The sequence below is a fragment of the Dromiciops gliroides genome, chromosome 6 (genome assembly GCF_019393635.1).
Source record: "Dromiciops gliroides isolate mDroGli1 chromosome 6, mDroGli1.pri, whole genome shotgun sequence".
Classification (NCBI taxonomy): Eukaryota; Metazoa; Chordata; class Mammalia; order Microbiotheria; family Microbiotheriidae; genus Dromiciops; species Dromiciops gliroides.
Genome location: NC_057866.1, coordinates 141,047,692 through 141,069,612, shown reverse-complemented (window position 1 = coordinate 141,069,612; position 21,921 = coordinate 141,047,692). Strand labels below are relative to the sequence as shown.

Sequence of the window (21,921 nt, the reverse complement as noted above, 5' to 3'; positions counted from 1 at the left end):
TATAGTTTTGCTGTCTATTTCTTCCTGTAACTCATTTAATTTTTCTAGGAATGTGGGTGCTATACTACTTGGTACATACATGTTTAGTATTGATATGACTTCGTTGTCTATGGTACTTTTTAGCAAGATGTAGTTTCTTTCCTTATGTCTTTTAATTAAATCTATTTTTGCTTTTGTTTTGTCTGAGATAAGAATTGCCAACCCTGCTTTTTTTACTTCAGCTGAAGCATAATATATTCTGCTCCATCCTTTTACCTTCACTCCATGTATATCTCTCTACTTCAAATGTGTTTCTTTTAAATAACATAGTATCTTAGTTTTCAGTCCACTCTACTATTTGCTTCTGTTTTATGGGAGAGTTCATCCCATTCCCATTTGTAGTTGTCAATATTAACTCTGTATTTCCCTCCATCCTATTTTTCCCCTTGTGTATACTTTTCTCTCTCCTTTCACCCTGTCCTTCCTCACCAGTGTTTTACTTCTGACTGCCTCCCTCAATCTGACCCTTTCTGTCAGCCCCCCTCCTCTTTTTCTTTTCCCTTTCCCCTCCTACTTTACTATATGGTAAGATAAATTTCTATACCCAACTGAGTGTGTATGTTATTCTCCCTTTGAGTCAAATCTAATAAAAGTGAGATTTAAACAATGCTTATCCCCTCCCTTCTTTTCCTCTATTGTAATAGGTCTTTTGTGCTTCTTCATGTAATGTAATTTATTGCATTCTGCCTTCCCTTTCCTTTTCTCCCAGTATAGCCCTTCCCCCCCCCCCGCATTCCTTAATTTTTGTTTTTTATATCATCACTTAAAAGTCAACTTATACCCACACCCTTCAACTGTGTGTACTCCTTCTATCTGCCCTAATAGAGATACCATTCTCAAGAGTTATAAGTATCATCTTCCCATATAGGGATATAAACATTTTAACCTTACTGAATAGCATGTTTGGGCTTTTTTTTTTTTCCTTTTATATCTTTTTATGCTTCTCTTGAGTCTTGTATTTGAAGACTGAATTTCTGTTCAGTTCCGGGTCTATAGTGTTCTTTCTCTGTTTTTGCTCTCCTTGATTTAGGTATCAAAACTATATTTGTGTCATAAAAGACCATCTGGTCTTGGGAATTTTTCCTAAGGAGCTCATTGATGGCTTGTTTAATTTCTTTTTTAAGATATGGTTAAGTATTCTATTTCCTCTTCTGTTAAATATGAACCATTTATATTTTTGTAAACATTTATCCATTTCACTTATAAGGATTATCAGTTTTACTGGCATAAAATTGAGCAAAATAATTCCTCCTAATTGCTCTAATTTCATCTTCATTGGTGGTGCATTCACCCTTTTCATTTCTGACACTGGTAATTTGGTTTTCTTAATTTTTAAAAAATAAAATTAACCAATGGCTTGTCTATTTTATTGGCTTTTTTCATAAAGCCAGCTCCTAGTTTTACTTATTAGTTCAATGGTATTTTTACTTTCAATTTTATTAATCTCACCTTTGATTTTCAGGATTTCCATTTTGGTGTTTAATTGGAGATTTACAATTTGTTCTTTTTTTTTTTTTAATTACATGCCCAATTCATTGATCTGCTTTCTTTTTCTCTTTTTATTAGGGTATGCATTTAGAGATATAATTTCTGCCCATAAGTACTACTTTGGTTGCATCACACAAATTTTGGTATGCTGCCTCACTGTTGTTATTCTCTTTCTGTGATTTGTTCTTTGGCCTACTCATTCTTTAGGATTAGATTACTTAATTTCCAATTAATTTTTGTGCTTCCATACCCCTTTATTAAATATCATTTTTGTTGCAAATGGTCTGAAAATGGTGCATTTAATATTTCTGCTTTTCTGCATTTGGTTGTGAGGTTTTTATGTCATGATCATTTGTGTGTGTGTGTGTGTGTGTGTGTGTGTGTGTGTGCGTGTGTCAAGGTGCCATGTACATCTGAGAAAAAGGTGTGTATTCCTTTCTATTCCCATTTGGTTTTCCCAAGAGGACTAGCATGTCTAACTTTTCTAAAATTATATTCATCTCAGGGGCAGCTAGGTGGTGCAGTGTATAGAGCATCGGCCCTGGATTCAGGAGGACCTGAGTTCAAATCTGGCCTCAGACACATAACACTTAACTAGTTGTGTGTCCCTGGGCAAGTCACTTAACCCCAATTGCCTCAAAAAAAAAAAAAGATATTCATCTCCTTAACTTTTTTTTGGTGGGGGGGGGGGTGTTAGGCAGTGATTGCCCAAGGTCACACAGCTAGTAAGTGTCAAGTGTCTGAGGCTGTATTTGAACTCAGGTCCTCCTGAATCCAGGGCTGGTGCTTTATCCACTCAGCCACCTAGCTGCCCCTTCTCCTTAACTTTTTAAGAATTTATTTTATGGTTAGATTTATCTAATTCAGAGAAGAATAAATTGATCTGTGTCCTGTTCCTTGTCCAGGAAGAAGAACCCTGCTACCTTACAACTAAAAATACTAGCATTCTTCTATCCAGCAGAGAACTAGGACCATATCCATGATCACTTGAGATCACAAACCCTAATATTCCTCTCTCCTGGAACTGAGACCACAAACTAGGAACCCTACTCTCTCTTTGCTCTAGAACTTCAACCTGGTATGAGGAAATGGGCAATGGAATTGCCAAGATGTGCTGCATGTTTCTGTACCCCTGTAATTTCTTTCTGACCAGCTGTCCAGTCCCCTGACCACTTCTGGGTGATGAGAGCTCTTGATGTTGCATGCACCACTGGTGGTGCTGACATGCTGTGCTCTAGGCCAGTCCCCACTCCAGTGTCACAGAACTTGCTTTCTGACCTCCTAAGTTTTTTGGGGGGGTTAGAAAAATACCTCACTGCCATTTTGTTGGCTATACTACTTCATAATTTGATTTGACACATTATTATTATTATTATTATTATTATTATTATTATTATTATTATTATTTTACAGGGCAATGGGGGTTAAGTGACACATTATTTTCAAGTTGTTTGGAGGGGAGTGTTGGAAATGTTTGACTGGAATGCTCCCTTTACTCTCAGCCATCTTGGCTTCAGAACTAGAAAATGAGATTCAAAACAGAATGTCCTCTTATTTGTGTTTTCTTTCATTTGAAAGATAAAATAATTGCCAAGGCAAGTCTGAGGAAGTTAGTAGCTGCTCTGCTTTTGGCGGAGAGAGTGCCAGTAGATGTCTGGATATTTAAAGTCCTTCATCACATTTCTCTATCAGGGTTGTGACCTTTTTCATAAACTTTGCATTTCCACTTAGAAAATTCATTTTTTTTCCTTTATTGCCCTTAATTCAAATACTTTCCATCATATTTCTCTGCTTTTATTCTTTAGTATGCCTTCTTAATCCACAGTGCTATTTCCCCATTATCTTTCTTTCAAATAAAGTGTACTCATTCAGTTATGGGTTTATCCTACCAAGTTTCTGCGATATCTATGCAATCAAATTTGCCTCCTATCATTAAGACCTCTAGTTTATACTGCTTGTTGCCTAACTTTGGAAATTTGTGTTTAAACATTTGAAGTCATGCATTTTATTAATTAGTTCTTTTTTACGTGTTTTTTTCCTCCTATGAACTTCTGATTGTCTTTTCTGATATTCTTCATTGTAGCTGTTCTCTATGGTTTCTAGTTTGGGAGGTTTACAAATTGTCTTCTTCCTTCTTCCTTCCTTTTAGTTTTAATTCATTTTGATTAAATTTGCAAGACACCCAACAACTATAAGAGTATGCCTACTCTTTGTGAGTCTGTGTTACAAGTTGATGACACAAAGGCAAAAAATAGTCTCTGCTCTTGACTTTATGTTGGAAATGAGCATATTTTTTCTCAGACTTTATGGCATCCTTTTTAAAAAATAAAACACTTTATTTTTATAGGGAAAGCATTATGAGAAACTTCTTGGCACTGTATAAAAAAGCAATTCTTAGGCAGTTGCCTGGAGTGCTGAGAGGCGGTACACTTATAATATGTGAGTTTCTACTTTTATGGGACTTGAGGAGATTTATCTATATCATCTCTTAAGATCTCTTGCAGCTTTAAGTAAATGGAATGAACAAGCATTTACTGAGTTTTTACTATGTACCAAGCACTATAAATACAAAAGGAAAGACATTGCCTCCTCTTAAGGAGTTTACAATATTTTAATTTTTTTTAGAAGTTTATATTCTAATGGCGAGAGATAATACACATCTAGAAAGTTTCTGGGATGGTGAGCATGGCCAAAGGGGAATAAATTGATAAACCCCTTTCAGGATTAATGGCAGAGTTGATTTGATCATGGCTTCAGGACTGGTAGGGCTTAAGGAGATGATCATTGCACCATGATTAGGTGTAGCCCTCTGGTGAAGAAATGATTAGAGAATTGAGGAGTAAAATAAAGCATGGGTAGGACCTGCTTAAAATAGTGGGCCAGGTAAGGCACATACTAATCAGTATAACAGTACACTAAAGAGAGTTTCAGAATTGAAATCCTCTAGGATGTAGTTTCAGGTCCTAGGGGCAAGTCATTATGAGATATGAATGATAATAATAAATATTTCCATAGTGCTTTTAGCTTTCTTCATAGTGGTCCAGTGAATTAGGAAATACAAATGCTATCCCAATTTTACAGAAGAGGAAACTGAGATCTAGAAATATTAAGTAACATTCCCACTGACAATTAGAAAATATCAGAGCCCACTGCCACAGGTATACTTTTTGGGACAAGCCATAGCTTCAGGGCATGGCACCCCACAATCCATCTACCTATTAAAGAATAAGAACAACTAGTAGAACTGCCATCCCACCACAAACTACAACTGAAATGTGGCTGTCATCATAAAAGTTATGGATGTTGGTGAACTTGCAGTATCCAGCAATAGCAGAAGTAGCAGTAAATATTGTTACCCTTTTCAGCTGCTTGCCTGTGAAAGCTGAGTTTTCTGGCACTAATAACTACAAAGAACAAGAAACGTGAGATTCTTCTCTCAATTGAACAAGAACAGTGGATGTGTTTGTTGTCTATTTACCCTTAATCAGAACTTTTGTGTAAGAAATAACGATCTTGGGGCAGCTAGATGGCGCAGTGGTAAAGCACCGGCCCTGGATTCAGGAGTACCTGAGTTCAAATATGGCCTCAGACACTTGACACTTACTAGCTGTGTGACCCTGGGCAAGTCACTTAACCCTCATTGCCCTGCAAAAAAACAAAAAACAAACAAAAAAAAGAAATAACAATCTTATGCTTCTCATTAATTACTCAGACCCTTGATTATAAGCCATATACTTTTCTGTTTAAATGGGCAAAAATAATTATTTAAAAATTGAACATCTTTCTTTTGTTTCCTTTTAAAAACTAATCAGTGGGGGCAGCTAGGTGGCGCAGTGGATAGAGCACTGGCCCTGGAGTCAGGAGTACCTGAGTTCAAATTCGGCCTCAGACACTTAACACTTACTAGCTGTGTGACCCTGGGCAAGTCACTTAACCCCAATTGCCTCACTTAAAAAACAAAAAACAAAACAAAACAAACTAATCAGTGGATACTATCAAGTACTTACCCAGCAGTTAAACATAATTTCCAACAAACATACCTAAGTAACTATTCCTGAGGTGCAACTAAAAATAGATTCTTCAAACTCCTTTGGTCTTAAACTGGGAGGTTGGTTAAATAAATGGAGGACAATTTTTTACAAGTATCTACTTACTCATTTTACAAAATGATTGACTTAAAACAACCCAGCAAAATATTATTATATTGTTTTGTCCCATTTTATAGTTGAAAAAACTGAAGTTCAGGGAGGTGAAGTGATCTGTGGCTAGCAAGTTGAAAACTATATTTGCCTTTGTCTCTCCCCACCCCCCTCCCCATATGCATTAGAGCTCAGAGGATAGAGAACTGACTTCCTGGGAAGTTATGGATTCAAGTCCTGACTCTGCTACATTATGGCTGCATAATCTCTAGTCAACTCTTTATAAGTTTCAGAGAAGTTGCCTATTAGAAAGTAGAGGAAGTTCCTTACCTGGAATTCTATACCATTTAAGTGACTAGTCTTGTTCAAAAAACAAACAAGCAAAAGCAACCCATACTAAGTTCAGCAAGTAAGTAAATTTATATTAAACAAATTCAGTTATTAGTACAAAATATATTCAGAGTAAATAAGTAATCTTGGACAGGGGAAAGGTACTAACAACTGAATATGAAGAAAGGCTGTTTAGGTGATGGGTTGATATGAGCCTTAATGGAATCCATGTAAGGGTAACAGTAAGCCAGCCAGTTTAATCAAAATAGAAAGTGTTAGGTGGCAGTAAATGTGACATCAGCCCGGAATGATTGGTTAGAACCAGGATATAAAGGGATTTAAATGACAAATAGAGAATTTTGTATTTTATTCTAAAGACATTTGGGAGTTACTGAAGCTTCTGGAAGCAATGGGGAGAGATGTTCAGATCTAATCTTTAGGAATATTATTTGTCAGCTCTGCAGAGGTTAGCTAGAAAGGGAAATAACATGAAATATGACTCAAAAGGTAGTAGATAGCCAGAGCATTGAGCAGTTTAAATGCTAGGCTGCAAAATTTTTGTTTTATCCTAGAGACAATAAGAAGGCACTAAAGATTTTTTTTTTAGGGAAATTACATTGTTAAATTTGTATTTTATTAATGTCTGATTTGTCATAATCCTAATTATTCATCTGTCTATAGGATAGATTGGAGAAGAGATTAGACAGAAGTGGGGAGACCTCTTATGCTGTTGCAGTAGTCTAGACTAAAAGTGATGAGGACTCAGTCTAAGAAAAGAGCCTGTTTGAGTGGAGGGAGCCGGAAAAATGTTTAAGAAAAGACATGAATAGAGTTAGAATTGATGAGACTTGGTAAGTAGTGTGAATATAAGATATTGTAGATTTCCCTTCATAAATTGACTAAATGGTTAGCTTGATGGTTAAAATGGGTGGATCAGTTGAGGTCAGGAGTTTGGAGCTGCAGTGGGGCTAAGCCGATTTGTTGTTTACATTGTTTATCCCCAGCATGAGGAATGGGGCCTGAAAATTGGGGCCTCCAGATTACGTAAAGTGAGGTAACTGACCCAAATTAGAAATAGTACAGGTGAACACTTCTATGACAGTCAGTAGTGGGATTGAACTGAACTTCCAGCCTAGGCAGGATAGGAAAACTCAGTCTCCAAATGAATAAAGAAATTAAATTACACTTAAAAAAATGACCCATCCTCAAGTGAGGACTCTGGGACTAAACCTGTTATTATCAGTGGGTAATCGGGGCATGCTAGTTTAATCCACAAGGCCTCTTGTCTTTCTCCCCTTATAGCTGAAAGGAAGAAATCAAAGAGGGAAGGGAAGGATTGGAGGGAAGGAGAGGAATGAAACAATCATTTATTGAGCACTTACTATCTACCAGGCCCTGCGCTAAGAGCTTTAAATATTATCTCATTTGATCCTTGCAACAATCTCAGGAGGCAGACAATGTTATTATATGCATTTTTCAATTAAGGAAATTGAAGTAGAAAAGGGGTTCAGTGACTTGCCAGGGTCCCAGAGCTAGCTGTACTCTTTGGACTGGACTCCACAAGTCCCTGGGAAAACTCATTACCAGGAAACTCATCCTTTAAGATTGCTTCAGCTTTGGTACTTGCACTTCATCAGTACCCTCATCCTTTGCCCCTTTGTTTGGAGGGAAAGTAAAGAACTCCTCCCAAATCCTCAATTTAAAGAGAGTTCCCAATTCAGCCAACTCTTCATTTCTCACCAGCTGTAATCCTTGGATTTAAGATCCCATACCATATACCAAGTACTTCCTTCTCTCTCCCTTTTTTTAGCTTACTTTTGTATGTTGTCTTTCCCAATTAGATTGTAAACTCCTGGAGGCGGACTGTTCTTTTTCTTATTTGTATTACCAGTACTCAGCACAGTGCCCGGCACATAATAGATATATATATTTTTTTTTTGGCAGGGCAATGAGGGTTAAGTGACTTGCCCAGGGTCACACAGCTAGTTAAGTGTCAAGTGTCTGAGGCCGGATTTGAACTCAGGTACTCCTGAATCCAGGGCCGGTGCTTTATCCACTACGCCACCTAGCTGCCCCACATAATAGATATTTAATCAATTTTCATTGACTGATTGACATCAACCTGAGCTCAAGATTATTATGACACTGGACAGGCAGCCAATATATGTTCTAGTGGTCTAGCACTCAGACCTCCTTTGGATGTGCTTCTACCTCCAGTAGAATGGTGGAAGTTTGTCTTTTCAGTTCTCTACCCTCTTCAATGATTTTGTGTATTCATTTATACATATTAATTTCAGTGACATTCATAATACCTTTCATGTGTTATATAAATCGAAGTTATATTCCACTGTCTCATGGTGTTAAGGTCTCCCTATGTTCCAAAAGGCTAGGATATGGGACCAGCAAAATTTAGTCTTTTGAAGATAAGTCTAGCAAATTTCAGAGAGGCTCTTGAATGGAAACTGGCCACCAGGTGGTGATATTATTTGATCATGGCTTTTGATTATCCAAGGGTATTATAACATTATTCCTATGCATGTACAATAGCCCTTATAACATTTTATCTAACAGTGTTTTCATAGAAACAATAATGTTACATATGGTATATCTGTCATTTTTTTTCTTCCTTTGGAGCAGCTGGTTTTGTGTTATTTGGTTGAGAGGGGGAGAGGATCCTGTGAATCATGCTTATGGAATAATTGATTTTGCCTTGTAAATGGAGGATCAGTTTAAAATTATAAATTATTTTGTAGAGGTAAAACAGTTATGTGTAATATTACATTGTTTTTTGCAAATAGTTACAATAACTGGTTTCAAATGAAAGCATTAGTTAACTGTCTTAGCAAGGGACTGTGCTAGGTACTAGGAATACAAAGAAAGGCAAAAATGTGGCACCTGTACCCAAAGAGTTAAAATTCTAATGGAGGGAGTATTAAATACTCCATTAAACATACTTGAAAGTGATAAATTGCATTTCTTTCAAAATATTCTATACATTTATAATCCAAATGCATTACATTTGCAATATTTTTAATATAGTGAGAACTAAATATTTAAGCACTATGAAAAGATAGTAAGATGAGCAATGATAAGAATAAGGTAGGAGTTTCAATAGAAATTGTTTTGAACTGTATCTAAAAGAAGGGTGATACATATAGAAACTGATGATGAAATGAGAAAAAGTCATAGAGAAAGAAAATACTCAGTGATGTGTGGGTAATATGTGTCACTGGAGTATAGAGGTTAAACTAGAAGAGTAAGAAGTGAGGTTGAAGAAATATGAGTGAAGCAGTTGTGAAAAAGGGAGGAGCTGCTTCAGGTAAGGATGGACCCCAAACAGTAATATTTTGAATGCAATGTAGCAAGTAATAGAAATCTTTTGCAATTTGAAAAGGAGTGAAGTATTGGAAGAAGTATTTATTCTAATGTTTGTAGTGATGAGTGCTAGGACTACACTAGTTACCGTAAAAGTGGAGAAAAAGGGGACAAATCAAAGGAATACTACTAGGGAAGAATAATGTGTTTTGTTAAAGAATTCGATAGGGAATTTTAAAGAAACAGTAATAAAAAAACCCAAAAAACCTCAAAACATAAATCTGGGAAACCAAGAAGATAGCACTGCTATATATTAATGATGATTAGGAAGTTGCATAAGAGTACTCAGCTTGGGGAAGATTGAAAGTTAATCTTCCAAAAAGTCTTATTCTGGTGCTCATTGGCATGGGAAGAGACCTGGTTTCTTAGAGGCTATACACGCTAAAAATAAGCTTTGGAACACCCAACTAAGTTGTAAAGCCTTCAGATATGACCCTGACAACAGATTGTGCCAACTGGAATAAGCTTTGGAAGACCTACTAAGCTGTAAAGGTTTTGAATGTGGTACTAGCAAGGGACTGTGTCTGTTGGACAACAAACTGACTAGCCAAGTATGAAAGATTTGTCCCCAGAATCCTTTGCCTAATCCAGGAAATAGAAATACAAAATGGTGCTCAATTAATCAATAGACAAGCCTGTATTAAGTGTCTACTGTGTGTTAAGTGCTGGGAATACAAAGATAAAAATGAAATAATTCATGCCTTCACAGAAATTGAATTCTGTTGGGGAGACTGCATATATATTATTAAGTATATATAAAATAAATGCATGGTAAAATTTTGGGGGAAATACTAACAATTGGGGAGATTAGGAAGGGTTTCACAAAGAAAATTGTGCATGAGTAGAGGTGTTTTGTTTTTTTTTGAGTAGAGTTTTGAAGAAAACTGAATTCTAAAAAGCTGAGTTTAGGTAAGAATGCATTCCATTGATAGAGGGTAACCAGTACAAAGACAGAGACCAGAAATGAGGTGGGAGCATCTTGAATGAGGTACAAACAGTGAATCAGCAAGTATTTATTAAGCTCTTAGTATGCTACAGTCTTTGTGCTGGGGATATTAAAAAAGGCAAAAACAGTTCCTCCAGTCATGAATATTAGGTTTTAATGAAGAAGGTAAATATATACAAATAGGTAGGGAGAAGATTTATGCAGAGTGGATAGTAAATAATATTAAAAGGGAAAGGTGTAGCATCTGGTGGGGACTAGGAAAAGTCGTCTTGAAGGAAGCCAGATAGGAACAATGTTTGTTTTGTACCACTGTTGCCGCATTTATTTTTATGTTCCTTCTTTTTGTGGCTATACTGGGGATATGGGCTTTTGTTGAAGAGTAACAGCCCACCAAATCTGAGTGTGTTCCTTCTTCCATTGTAGTATTGTAGCCTGCCTAGGGGATTCCTCTTCTTTCTTTTTCATCCTTGTCCCTTTACCCTTCTTCTGCCTTCTGTTCCACGGGGGTTGGGATAGAAGTATGTGGCTTCTTTGGCATTTGAAATATAAGAGGTTGAGCCTGAGGAGAAATTGCTTCTAAGGTTGTTTCTGAACTGCAGTGGTTTATGTGTCACCTTCCTGACTTTCTGAGCTGGTGACCAACCTCTAAGGTGGAGGACAAGAGCATTTTATTTCTTTAACTTTGAAGTGTTCCTTTAATCCCCAGTTAGTGAAGTTGATTTTATTGAATTAATGGCTCATGAATACTTCATTCTATTTTAACCTTTGACTTGAATTACTGAACCAGCCAAGCTTGGCCTGACCCAGAATATCAGGGAAGATCAATTTGGCCTGATTTGGATTATAGAGTATTAGAAAGTGAGTAATGTATAATAAGGTTAGAAAGGTATGTTTGACCCTAGGTTGTGAAGGTTTTGGGTAGGGGAGGGACATAGTCAGAGATGCATTTTAGACAGATTATTTTGGCAGCTGTGTAGAGGATGAATTGGAGAGGGAAATACCCAAGGAAAGAATTTGACTGGTGTGAGGGCCTCACCTAGGGTAATGGCAGTGTAAATGGAAGGAAGGGCTAGATTTAAGTGAAGTGTAGGTAGAAATGACAAAATTTGCTAATCTATTGCATATGTGTGGTGAAGGAGAGTGAGGAAACAAACACTGAAGTTGTGAATTAGAGTGACTGGAAGTATGGTATTCCACTTGATAGGAAAGTTCAGATATGGGCTTAATGGAAAAGATAATGAATTCAGTTTTGAACATGTTGAGCTTGAGCTGCTTAAGAGGGGGCTATTTAGAAATTTCTAAATGACAGAATTGCTTGAACAGGTAGGGGAGTTAGCTTTGGAAAGGAGTAAGGCCACTTCATCATGTCAGAAAGGAGGAGATAGTGGCAGATATAATTGGGAAATGTTAACAAAATAAATTTTAAAATGCAATGTAGAATAATGTTAACTTCTTGTTTTTAAGTCAATATGCCACCCACAAGAATCCGTTTGTATTTGTTTAATACCATTGCTCTAGGAATTACTTATTTTAATGACCTTTTTGTCATTTATTTTTCAATGTGTCATCTTTGTTGTATTCATGTTATTTTTTCCATAGAGTATTAAAAATAAAATGAAATAACAGTTTGAGTGGTTTCAGTGTGAGGATCACTAATGAAGTAAAGAAAGCTAGAACTGAAAAACCAAACCTTGTTAGGGTTCTAATACTAATGAAACAATGGAGATTTTACACTGAAAGGAAAAAAAATAATTACTTGGGCATAAAAACAATTATATAGGTAGCTAAAAGCGAATTATGAGCACATAAGATTCTTGACTTTTCTGATGACACATTAAAAGAGTCATAGCAGTACTTACAAAAATACAAGTTATTGAGGTATGAAAAACAGAATAGATAAAATAGATAAGAAAGATATTGCCAAATATTATAGGGTCTCAGAGGAGAGGTCGAGATAATAACCATCTGGGGAATTGGAGAAATTTCCTGGAGGAAATGACTCATGAGCTGATTGAGCCTTGAAAGATGACTTCTGCTTTGACTTTTGGACTTGTAGTGGGAAGGTATATCAGGTAAAGGGAACAAAGGTTGGGATTAAATAAAGCATGGGTTCTATTTGAGGCAACAGGTTCTGGTTTGATTGGCATTTAGAATACATGTCTGAGAAAAGTAGAAAATAAGGCTGGTGAGATGAGTTGGTAGTTTAATGTAGGAGGAATTAAATGCCAGGCCAGTTAGTCTGGATTTTCTTTGGAGACAGTGGGGATTTATTGGAAGAGGGTTGTTGTTCGGGTTTTTTGTTTAATAGTATTTTATTTTATTTTTCCAGTTACATATGAAGATAGTTTTCAACATTAATTTTTGTAAGATTTTGAGTTCCAAATTTTTCTCCTTCCCTCCTTTTACCTCCTCCCTTCCCTAAGCCAGCGAGTAATCTGATATGTTATGCATTACAGTCATATTAAACATATTGCCCCATTAGTGATTTTGGGAGAGAAGAATAAGAATGAAAAAGGGATAAACCACAAGAAACAAGAAACAAAAGTGAAACTAGTATGCTTTGAACTGCATTCAGACTTCATAGTTTTCTTTCTGGATGTGAAGAGCATTTTCTATCATGAGTCTTTTGGAATTGTCTTGGATCGTTGAGAAGAGCTAAGTGTATCACAATTGATCATCACACAGTATTGCTTTTACTTTGTACAATGTTCTCTTGGTTCTGCTCACTTCACTCAGCATCAGTCCACTTAAGTCTTTCCAGGTTTTTCTGAAATCTGCCTGCTCATCATTTCTTACAGCACAATAGTGTCCCATTACATTCATATACCACATCTTGTTCAGCCATTCCCCGCTTGATGGGTATCCTCTCAATTTCCAATGCTTTGCCACCACAAAGAGAACTGCTATAAATCTTTTTGTACATGTGGGCCCTTTTCCCTTTTTTATGATCTCTTTGAGACATAGACCTAGTAGTGGTATTGTTGTGTCAAAGGGTCAGCACAGTTTTATAGCCTTTTGGGCACAGTTCCAAATTGCTCTCCAGAATGGCTGGATCAGTTCACAGCTCCACCAACAGTATATTAGTGTTCCAATTTTCCCACATCTTCTCCAACATTTATCATTTTCCTTTTTTGTCAGATTAGCCAATTGGATAGGTATGAGGTGGAAGTTCAGAGTAGTTTTAATTTGTATTTCTCTAATCAGTAATGATTGAGAACATTTTTTCATATGTCTATAGAGAATATTTGGAGAGAGGGCTCTCTGAAAAATGTTTTCCTTAATGTAGCTGACCTATGGATCTTCTGACCTGCTAAGATCTGGTTAGTGGCACCAGAAACTTAAAGGTAACCTTTAACTATTATCAACTGGAGAAGCAAGTATAAGAAGACTGATTATTGAAGTGTATTGAAAGCAGGGGAAATAGTTTGCAAAATGTACACTCTTTTCTGATGGAAGATTTACTTGACTTGTGTGATTTGAGGTTTTTTGTCTGTTTTAGTATTTTAAGGTTTCTTTTCATTGTTTTTACTGGACCAGTGATTTCACTGGTGTAGGAAACTGCAAGTGAGGAAATTCCATCTATCAATACATATAAATGAGATTTACAGTGTTAGAGAGTTGTCTGGGAAATAATTTGAACACATGACTTCCTTAATGTTAGGGCAGCTTTCTATCCACTATACTATACTGCTTTTACTGTAATTTGAGATAAATTGGTCATTTATTTTAAGGAGCAAAGGAAACCAGAAGTACTTCAAAGCATGCTTTATTTTATGACTATATTCCTAATTCTTTTAAAATATTGATTAAATTAAATTACAAAATAATTTTTTTCTTTGTTCCAGATCAGAGACTAAATGCAATACTTAGGCAATATCAAATGGAAAATCTTTCCAAATATTCACCTGAACAGGTATGTGAATCAATCATTTAAGTAACTATATATAGATATATAAATATACCTATGTATGGCTATATATCTATATCTATATCTATGTCTATGTGTATCACCAGAATGCTGGTTACCATGTAATGATTTTTTGATCACAGAAAACTATGAAATGAACATCAACTTAAAAGAAAAAGATATTTTTTTTTTTTGTGAGGCAATTGGGGTTAAGTGACTTGCCCAGGGTCACACAGCTAGTAAGTGTTAAATGTCTGAGGCCGGATTTGAACTCAGGTACTCCTGACTCCAGGGCCGGTGCTCTATCCACTGCGCCACCTAGCTGCCCCAAGAAAAAGATATTTTAAAGTCTCCCTGTTTTTCATGTAGCAAGAATTTTAGAATTTTTTGTTGTTGTTTTGTCGTTTCATTCATATCTAACTTTTGTGACACCATTTGAGATTTTCTTGGCAAAGATAATGGAGTGGTTTGCTGTTTCCTTCTCTAGTTCATTTTATATATGAGGAAACTGAGGCAAACAGGGTTAAGTGACATAATTAGGGTCACACAGCTAGTAAGTTTCTGAGGCTAGATTTGAACTTAGGTATTCCTGACTCCAGAGAACTCTGTCTACTGTGTCAGCTAGCTGTACCATAAGTTTTATAATTACTTGGTCAAGTTCCATCATTTGAGTCTGAATTTTCCAAAAACTGTAAGAAAATAATTATTAGTAATGGCTTTCTAAGAGAAACCCAGTTTTAACTGCTTTCTTCTCCTCACCCTGAAACCTGCCTGGGGATGAGCCCTCAGGTGAACAAAAGGAATGCAGATTGATTCTTTTGTGATTTTTCTAAAGTTTAGGTTTGACTATGTGATTCCCAACCTGTTTAGTGAGCTCTACTACGTATTTATTTCAGTATCAAATATAAAGTTCCCTTTTTGGCCTTTAAAGTCCATCCTAATTTGCCCCCTTCTTATATACATTAGTCATTGGTCCTCTGAAATCATAATTGATCAGCATTCTGAAGTCTTTGAAAATAATAATTTTGGGGGGCAGCTAGGTGGCACAGTGGATAGAGCACTGGCCTTGGATTCAGGAGTACCTGAGTTCAAATCTGGCCGCAGCCATATAACACTTACTAGCTGTGTGACCCTGAGCAAGTCACTTAACCCTAATTGCCTCACAAAAAAAAAAAGGAAAAAAAAGAAAAATAATAATCTGTTTCAGTGTTGTTATAGTATAATTTGTTCTCCTGGTTCTGATTACTCTGTATCAGTTCATTTAAGTCTCCCTGGTTTCTCTGAAAATGTTGCTTTCATTCTTTCTTATTTAGCACAGTAATATTCTACTCCATTCCATAATATTCTAGCTAGATATTGAAGTGATTAGAATGCTAGCTCTGGAAACAGGCTGGTCTGTTTCTAAGTCCAATCACAGATACCCAATAGCTGTGTGACTTTGTCACTTAGCACACTACCTGGCACATAGATGGAGTTGTATAAATCAACATAATCATAATCACTATTACAATTTTTTTTTGTATTTACAGTGTTGTTACTGTATAAATTGTTCTCCTTCCTATTTAGGCTCACTTCATTTTATATCAATTCCTACAAATCTTACCAGGTTTTTTTTTTGAAACTTCCTTATTATTAAATGGTTTCTCTGAAAATGTCATTATTTCTTACAGCACAGTAGTATTCCATTACATTCACATACCATTTTTTGATCAACCATTCCCCAGTTGATGAATGCCACCAAGTATTTCTGTACATATGAATCCTTTCCCTCTCTCTTATCCCTTTGACATATAGACATACTTGTCTTTAGTAGCATCTCTAGGTCAAAGAGTATGTGAAGTTTTATAATGTTTGAGGAATAGTTCTAAATTTCTTTCCAGAATGGCTATATCAATTCATAGCTCCACCAACAATACATTAGTGTACCTGTTTTTCTGAAGCCCCTCTAACATTTTTTTTGTCAAGTGTACCAGTTAATTTTCATTTATCTGGTTTAATAGTGATTTCTATAATTTTTTTTCACATGGCAATTGATAACTTCGATTTCTTCATTGGAAAACTGCTTATTTACTTTGGCTATTGAGGAATGGTTCTTAATTCTTATTATTTGATATTATGTTGTTAAATTATAAGTTTGAATTGTTTCATTATATATCTTTAAAATTAGATCTTAATCATAAAAACTTGTTCAGAAGATTTTTTACCTATTTAACTGCTTCCCCTTTAGTTTGAACTGCATTGCTTTTGTCTTTTTGCAAAAATATTTAAATTTTATACAATCAAGATTGTTCATTTTATCTCCTGTGATTCCTTTGTATGGTTATAAACTCTTTCCCCTATCCTTAGATCTGAGAGAAAATTTCTTCCTTGCTCTTCTAATTTGTTTGTGATGTCATCCTTTATGTCTAGGTCATGTACACTCATTTGGGGCTTACCTTGGTCTACAGCATGAGATGTTGGTCTATACTTATTTTCTACCTAATTGCTTTCCAGTTTCCCCACCAGTTTTTGGTGAATAGTGAGTCCTTGCCAAAATAGTTACAGGTCTTTGAGTTTATCAGTCATTCTTCTAGTATGTTCATTTGCTTCTGAATCTTGGATGCCTAATCTTTTCTGATCAAATTTTCTGTATTTTAGCCACTGCGAAATAATTTTTTATGATTATTGCTTTGTAGTTTAATTTAAGGTTTGATGCAGCTAGACCCCTTCCTTTGCTACCTTATTTGATATGGTTATTTCTCTTGAGATTCTTGATTTTTTGTTCCTTTAATTGAATTTTCTTATTTTTTCTAGCCCTGTAAAGTAACCCTTTAATAATTTCATTGGTAGGGCACTGGCTAAGAAAATTCATTTGATAATTTTATCATTTTTATCATATTTTCATGAGCCACCCATGAACAATTAATATCTTTCCAATTATTTGAGTCTGTATTTTTTAAAAGAATGTTTTACAGTTATATTCTTATATTATTTATGTATACCTTGGTAGGTAGAATCCCAAATATCTAATATATTCGGCATTTTTTTTTTTTGGTGAGGCAGTTGGGGTTAAGTGACTTGCCCAGGGTCACAGAGCTAGTAAGTGTTAAGTGTCTGAGGCCGGATTTGAACTCAGGTCCTCCTGAATCCAGGGCCAGTGCTCTATCCACTGTGCCACCTAGCTGCCCCTTCTGCACCTATTTTAAAGGGAATTTTCCTTTCTAGTTCTTATAGCCAGATTTTGTTGGTAATATAAAGAAAGGCTAATGATTTATATGAATTTATTTTATATTTTGATGAATTTATTGTTGAAATAAATTTTAGTAGACCATGGTTCTTTAATCAGACTGTTATTATGTCATCAAAACCCCCCAATATTTTTGTTTCTTCTTTGATTATTCTTTTAACTTTTTGTCTTATTTTTATGTCTAGCATTTCTAGAATTATGTTAAATAATAGTGATGGTAATGGACAGACTTACTTTACCCACTATTGGAAAGGCTTCTATTTTTCCATTACATATAGTATTGGCTCTTATTTTTAGGTAGATGCTATTTACATACTGAGGCAAAGCCTATTTATTCCTATGCTTTTTAATATTTTTAACAGAAATTTTATCTTTTATTAAAAGCTTTTTCTTCATCTGTTGAAATGGTTTTAATTGTTTTGTTAATATGTTTATGTAATTGTACAGCACTTTAAAATGTGTATTTCTCTGTTCCAGAAAACTGCCTTACAAGGAGATGGAGATGACACATTAGAAGCCACTATGGCTGACAGAAGGTAAAACTGAAATGCCAGGAAGTTTATTTTTATTTTTTTAAAAGATGTTTTGTTGAAACCTTTATATTGAGTTTCAATGCAAGCATCTAAACTTATTTAATAACCATTTACAGTTAATTTTAATGAATAAAACATACATTTTCTCCCCATTTACTACTTTACAAAGCCACAGCACCCTTCTCATACCCCTTAAAGACTCCACTACAACTGGAGCTGCTCCATTATTAACAAATATTTATTTTCAGGCAAAACCATTTCTGAATGAGAATATATGTCTGGTTCTGAACTTCTTGTGTGTCAGCTCACTTTCAAGGAGAGGGGAGAGTATTTTTATTTTGAAGTCGTGATTGGCCATCACTTTGTTCTGAGTCCTGAGGCCTTTCAGAATTGTTTCCCTTCACATTATTGTTGTGCTTCTTACATAAATTGTTCTCCTGGTTCTCTTGTACTAATTTCACTCTGCATCAGTTCAAATTGAGTCTCTTCATATACATTTCTTTGAATTCATCACATTTCTTGTGGCACAATTAAAATTTCATTAAATTCATGTTTAAAACAATTTGTTCAGCTATTCCCCAGTTAATGGGTACCTATTTCATTTCCACTTCTTTATTACAACAAAAAATACTAGTTTAAATATTTTTGTAGATATGAGTCCTTTTCTTCTTGCTTGATCTCCTTGGTGTACATGCCTAACAATTTGATCAAAGGATATGTACAAGTCACTTAATTTAAGCCTATTTGCCTCAGTTTCCTCATTTGTAAAATAAGTTGGAGAAGGAAATAGTAAACCACATCAGTATCTTTTCCAAGAATACCCCAAGTTGAGTAATGAAGAGTTGGACACAACTGAAAACTGACTTAAATTAAAAAATTTTTTTTTTAATTTTTAAATTTTTTTGGTGAGTCAGTTGGGGTTAAGTGACTTGCCCAGTGTCTGAGGCCGGACTTGAACTCAGGTACTCCTGAATCCAGGGCCGGTGCTCTATCCATTGTGCCACCTAGCTGCCCCTTGAAAACAGACTTTTTAGGTAAAGTTCCAAATTGTTTTCTAGAATAGTTGAATCTATTCACAATTCACACCAACAGTGCACTATTTATTTCTGTCCTCTCACATCCCTTTCAATAATTAATATTTTTCTTTTGCTATTTTTGTCAGTCTGATGGATGTGTAGATCAGAGTTGATTTAACTAAAGCAACTTTTTTCATAATTATATACTTATTTTTAAAGGAATTAAGATAATGATAAAACATTTTTAGGACTGCTAAGAAAAATCAGATTTTAGTATAATATTTACTTTTTTATTTCTGATACTTTTTAAGGAAGTGTTCGACAAGTTTGTTAGACCAAACTAATATCATTTCAATGCTAATGATTCTCATATCTACTTTTCCGTCCCTCTATTAAGTCTCTGCTGACTTCTAGTCTAGCTTCCAACTGATTTTTGGTTATCTAAAACTGGATGTCCAGTAGACATCTTAAATTCAGCGTGTCTAAAACTGAACTCATTGTCTTTACCCTTAAATCCTTCCCTCTTCCAGTTTTCCATATTACTGTTGAGGGCACCACTGTCATCCCATCCTAGAAGCTTATAACCCTAGGCGTCATCCTTGATTTCTTGCTGTATCTCATCCACTATATACACTCTGTTGCCAAGGCCTACTGATTTTATCTTTGTAATCAGTTCCCCTTCCTCCTCTGATACTGCCACCACCTTTGTTCAGGCTCTTATCACCTCATACCTGAACAATCTCAATAGCTAACTGGTGGGTCTGCTTGCCTCACAACTCTCCTTACTTAATTCTATTCTCCATTGAGCTGCCAAAGTGGTTTTCCTAAAATGTAGATCCAACTATGTTACCCACTATTCAGTAAACTCCAATGACTTGATATCACTTTCAGAATTGTAGGGACCAATTTTTATACAGGATCAAAGACAAAATCCTCTGGTTGGCATTCAAAGCCCTTTATAACCTGTACATAAACAAAGCTTTCCAGTCTTCCTAACATTTTACAGTTCCCTTCTGTCATGCCCCCATCAATGTACTTTTTTTTTCAGTTCAGTTACACTGGCCTCCTTGCTGTTCCACAAACAAGACATTTCCTCTCTCAGTTCTGGGCATTTTCTCTGTCTGTTCTCTGTGCCTGGAATGCTGTCTCTCCTCATCTCTGCTCCTGCCTTTCCTGGCTTCTTTCAAATCCAGCTAACATTCCCTCTTCTACAGGAAGTTTTTTGCCAATGCTTCTTAATTCAGTGCCTTCCCTCCATTAATTATTTCCTATTTACTCTCTCTCTCTCTCTCTCTCTCTCTCTCTCTCTCTCTCTCTCTCTCTATATATATATATATATATATATATATATATACATACATACATATATATATGTGTGTGTAGCTTTTTCTGTTCATATTTGTTTGCTTGTTACCTCCCTCCCCTCCCCTCCCCCCCCCCCTTAGTTTGTGAGCTCCTCAAGGGCTTGAGACTGTGTATCTTTCTTAGTGTTCCTTGCACTTAGCACAGTGCCTGGCATAAAGAAGTGAAAATTTCAGGGATGCCCATCAGTTGGGCAATGGCTGAACATATTGTGGTATATGATCATGATAGAATACTACTGTTCTATAAAAAATGATGAGCTCATTGATTATAGAAAAACATGATAGACTTTCATAAAATAATGAAGAGTAAAATGAGCCAAACCAAGAGAGCATTGTATGCAGTAATAGAAATATTGTTTTAAAAACATCTGAGTGACTAAGTCATTTTGACTATTATAAATACCCAGATTAATGACAAGGGACCCAAAAGGAAGATGCTGTTTCCAGAGAAAGAACTGATAAATAGAAGTATGTACAGAATGATTGTATACACACACACACACACACACACACACACACACACACACACATATGTATACACACACACACACATTTGTGTCTAATGGTAGCCATTTCTATGATGGGGTAGGAGGCAGGGAGGAGGTGATAAAAAGGAAAAAAAATAAATTTATATAATAACTTTATTGTATGTTTAAAAGGAATAGCAAGTTGTACATAATAGATTTGTGGTTTCATGTGCAGTCATTTTTCAAACTTCTACTATGTTGTGGAAATGCTTGTATTATTTCATAAATTAAAAGTAAAATTCCATTTTTACCACCAAAATAAATAAATAAATGTTTAGTGACTCATTGACCATAATAAATTATATTAATAATTATTTTATTTTCAGCTTCTTAGCTCCTCTTATTGCTGAGTATGATAAACATCTGGAAGAGGTAAATGGGCAACTAGAATATTATCAGGTATGAATTCACATTTGTATAGATTTATAAAATATGTATCTCTTAGTATATAAGAAGAAAACAAATAGACCACCTTGTTTTTTTTTAACAATTGTAATAAAATTGTATTTAGCTTTCAAGTAGTTAAATACTCAATTATCATTATATATTAGAAATTTTTTTAGGATTAACTTTCAGGTAATTTTTTCATCCCAGTTTAATATACCAACAGGTTACCTCTTCTTCCTTTACCCAGTTGCTGTATGCTTGGGGAAATAAATGCTGCAGTTTTCAACTGAATCTAAAAACAAGCTGTTGCATTTGGTTCCCTGAAACTCCTTAGCATTTAGTTCATATCAACAAATACTTACTGCATATTTATTGTGTACATGACACAGTTTAATGGCGTTTACAAAAATTATACTACTAGAAAGGTGGCATCTTGTCATCTCTTAAGCACTTTTTTAGTTTATCAAAATTTGGATTTAATTTAGCAAGTTTTTTTAGAAGCATTCATTGTACCAGCTTCTCCCTGAGGTAGCTATGGACATTTTGGGGGTTATTACAGATATTACTGGTAGAGCAGGAACTTGGCACAGTTATGGAAAACCCAAGGTACTTCATTGACAATATTCTAGTAGTAATAAGAAGTC

The 21,921-nt window shown here is 35.4% G+C and overlaps 1 protein-coding gene across 4 annotated transcripts in view; it reads left to right on the top strand.

Moving 5' to 3' along the window:
* The window catches only part of SCLT1 (sodium channel and clathrin linker 1), a 219,654-nt gene that overhangs the window by 17,075 nt on the left and 180,658 nt on the right, over nt 1–21,921 (top strand). For 2 of the 4 annotated variants that reach the window (XM_043973393.1, XM_043973394.1), the window contains 3 exons: nt 14,163–14,230; nt 17,928–17,986; nt 21,217–21,289. In XM_043973393.1, coding sequence (XP_043829328.1) covers nt 14,163–14,230; nt 17,928–17,986; nt 21,217–21,289 — 200 coding nt within the window. The remainder of the gene's footprint in view (nt 1–14,162; nt 14,231–17,927; nt 17,987–21,216; nt 21,290–21,921) is intronic. The other 2 variants (XM_043973395.1, XM_043973396.1) reach the window with 1 other exon arrangement.